Source organism: Penaeus monodon, chromosome 15 (assembly GCF_015228065.2).
Source record: "Penaeus monodon isolate SGIC_2016 chromosome 15, NSTDA_Pmon_1, whole genome shotgun sequence".
NCBI lineage: Eukaryota > Metazoa > Arthropoda > Malacostraca > Decapoda > Penaeidae > Penaeus > Penaeus monodon.
The window spans coordinates 31,272,015-31,273,242 of record NC_051400.1 but is presented as its reverse complement, the minus strand read 5'-3'; the positions used below and the strand labels follow the sequence as shown (position 1 = coordinate 31,273,242).

Sequence of the window (1,228 nt, the reverse complement as noted above, 5' to 3'; positions counted from 1 at the left end):
TACCAAAAGGGGCTAAACGTGAGCAAACTTACGTGAAAGTATTCGCAAAATAATCCAGGAACCCATGGAAAAGTTTTCCTAAGCTGTCATGGTTGTTAGATGTGAAAGTGGGCATCTTTTCCGTGACTGGGAAGCTGAGGATATGAGCATTAGGCCGGAATTTTTCACCAAATGCCTTTGAAGGCATGGCAATAAAGGTGGCTCTGTTCCATCTGTCAGGGAAGATATATATTTTCAAATAATTAGTATTAAGTCTACATGCAAGAGAATGTCATCACAAAATATTGCTATGAACTATTTACATAAATAATTTATAAATGAACCTTGTATATCTATAAAATTCAGTAAGTAAAAAGGGTTTATGTAACACAGAGATAATGATTTTTTTTTTTTAAGTAAAAGTCATCATAGATTGACCTCCCTCCCTCTCTTTTTTCATTCAAGATATGGAAGTCAAATAACACTCACTCACTCTCCAAGATTTGTCACTATAATTAATTATGACTTCACCAATTCACTCCTCTGATAACAACTACCTGGTTACGCAGGCAACAATACTTACGCTGCAGGTAATGTATGACCATGAGGACTAAAGAATATGAGGAAATGGTCATATCCTTGGCATTGTTTATATCATGGTAGTGTGCCCAGAGCTTCACTACCAGCACCAGGGGACGAACTCGCCAATCCACTGTAAAATTATACATTTGAGTTTTGAAGGCATTGACAATAGAAAAAGGAATATCTAGAGTTTATCTGTAAATGAACATTATATAAAAATAAAATATTTCATCACTTACAGGAACCCATGAAGAAATACTATTTATAAAACCCAAGTTATGCAACGATCACTTACACTGAGAATAGGAGTTCAGAAGGTGAGTGTTGCGGATCCCTACAGCATTGTTGCAGTTGAGATCGACATCAATTTCTGAGTCAGAGTCTCTGAACTTGAGGATGGGAACTTTAGCACGGATCAGTTCCATCTTCTGAATGAAACCTAAGAAAGAATGTGTGGATGAAAATTTACTGTCTGAATAATGTAGGGAAATGAACTGTATTTTGAAAGAATGAAAGAAAAAATGGTGGAAAGTTTACTTCCATGCCAACAGACAAAAAAATAAAATGCTTATTTAAGTGCCAATAGATAAGATCACTTATATATAGAATGTACACATGTACATCTCTTTCAAAAGTGAACAACAGAATAAAACATTGGCTTAAGGTA

At 35.1% G+C, this 1,228-nt stretch overlaps 1 protein-coding gene across 1 annotated transcript in view; it reads right to left on the bottom strand.

The window, feature by feature from the left end:
* Positions 1–1,228, bottom strand: part of LOC119582327 — a gene marked incomplete in the record, with an annotated part of 28,913 nt that overhangs the window by 3,887 nt on the left and 23,798 nt on the right. Inside the window, 4 exon segments of the mRNA XM_037930542.1 lie at positions 33–174; positions 177–212; positions 563–691; positions 857–1,000. Of these exon segments, the coding sequence (XP_037786470.1) occupies positions 33–174; positions 177–212; positions 563–691; positions 857–1,000 (451 nt within the window).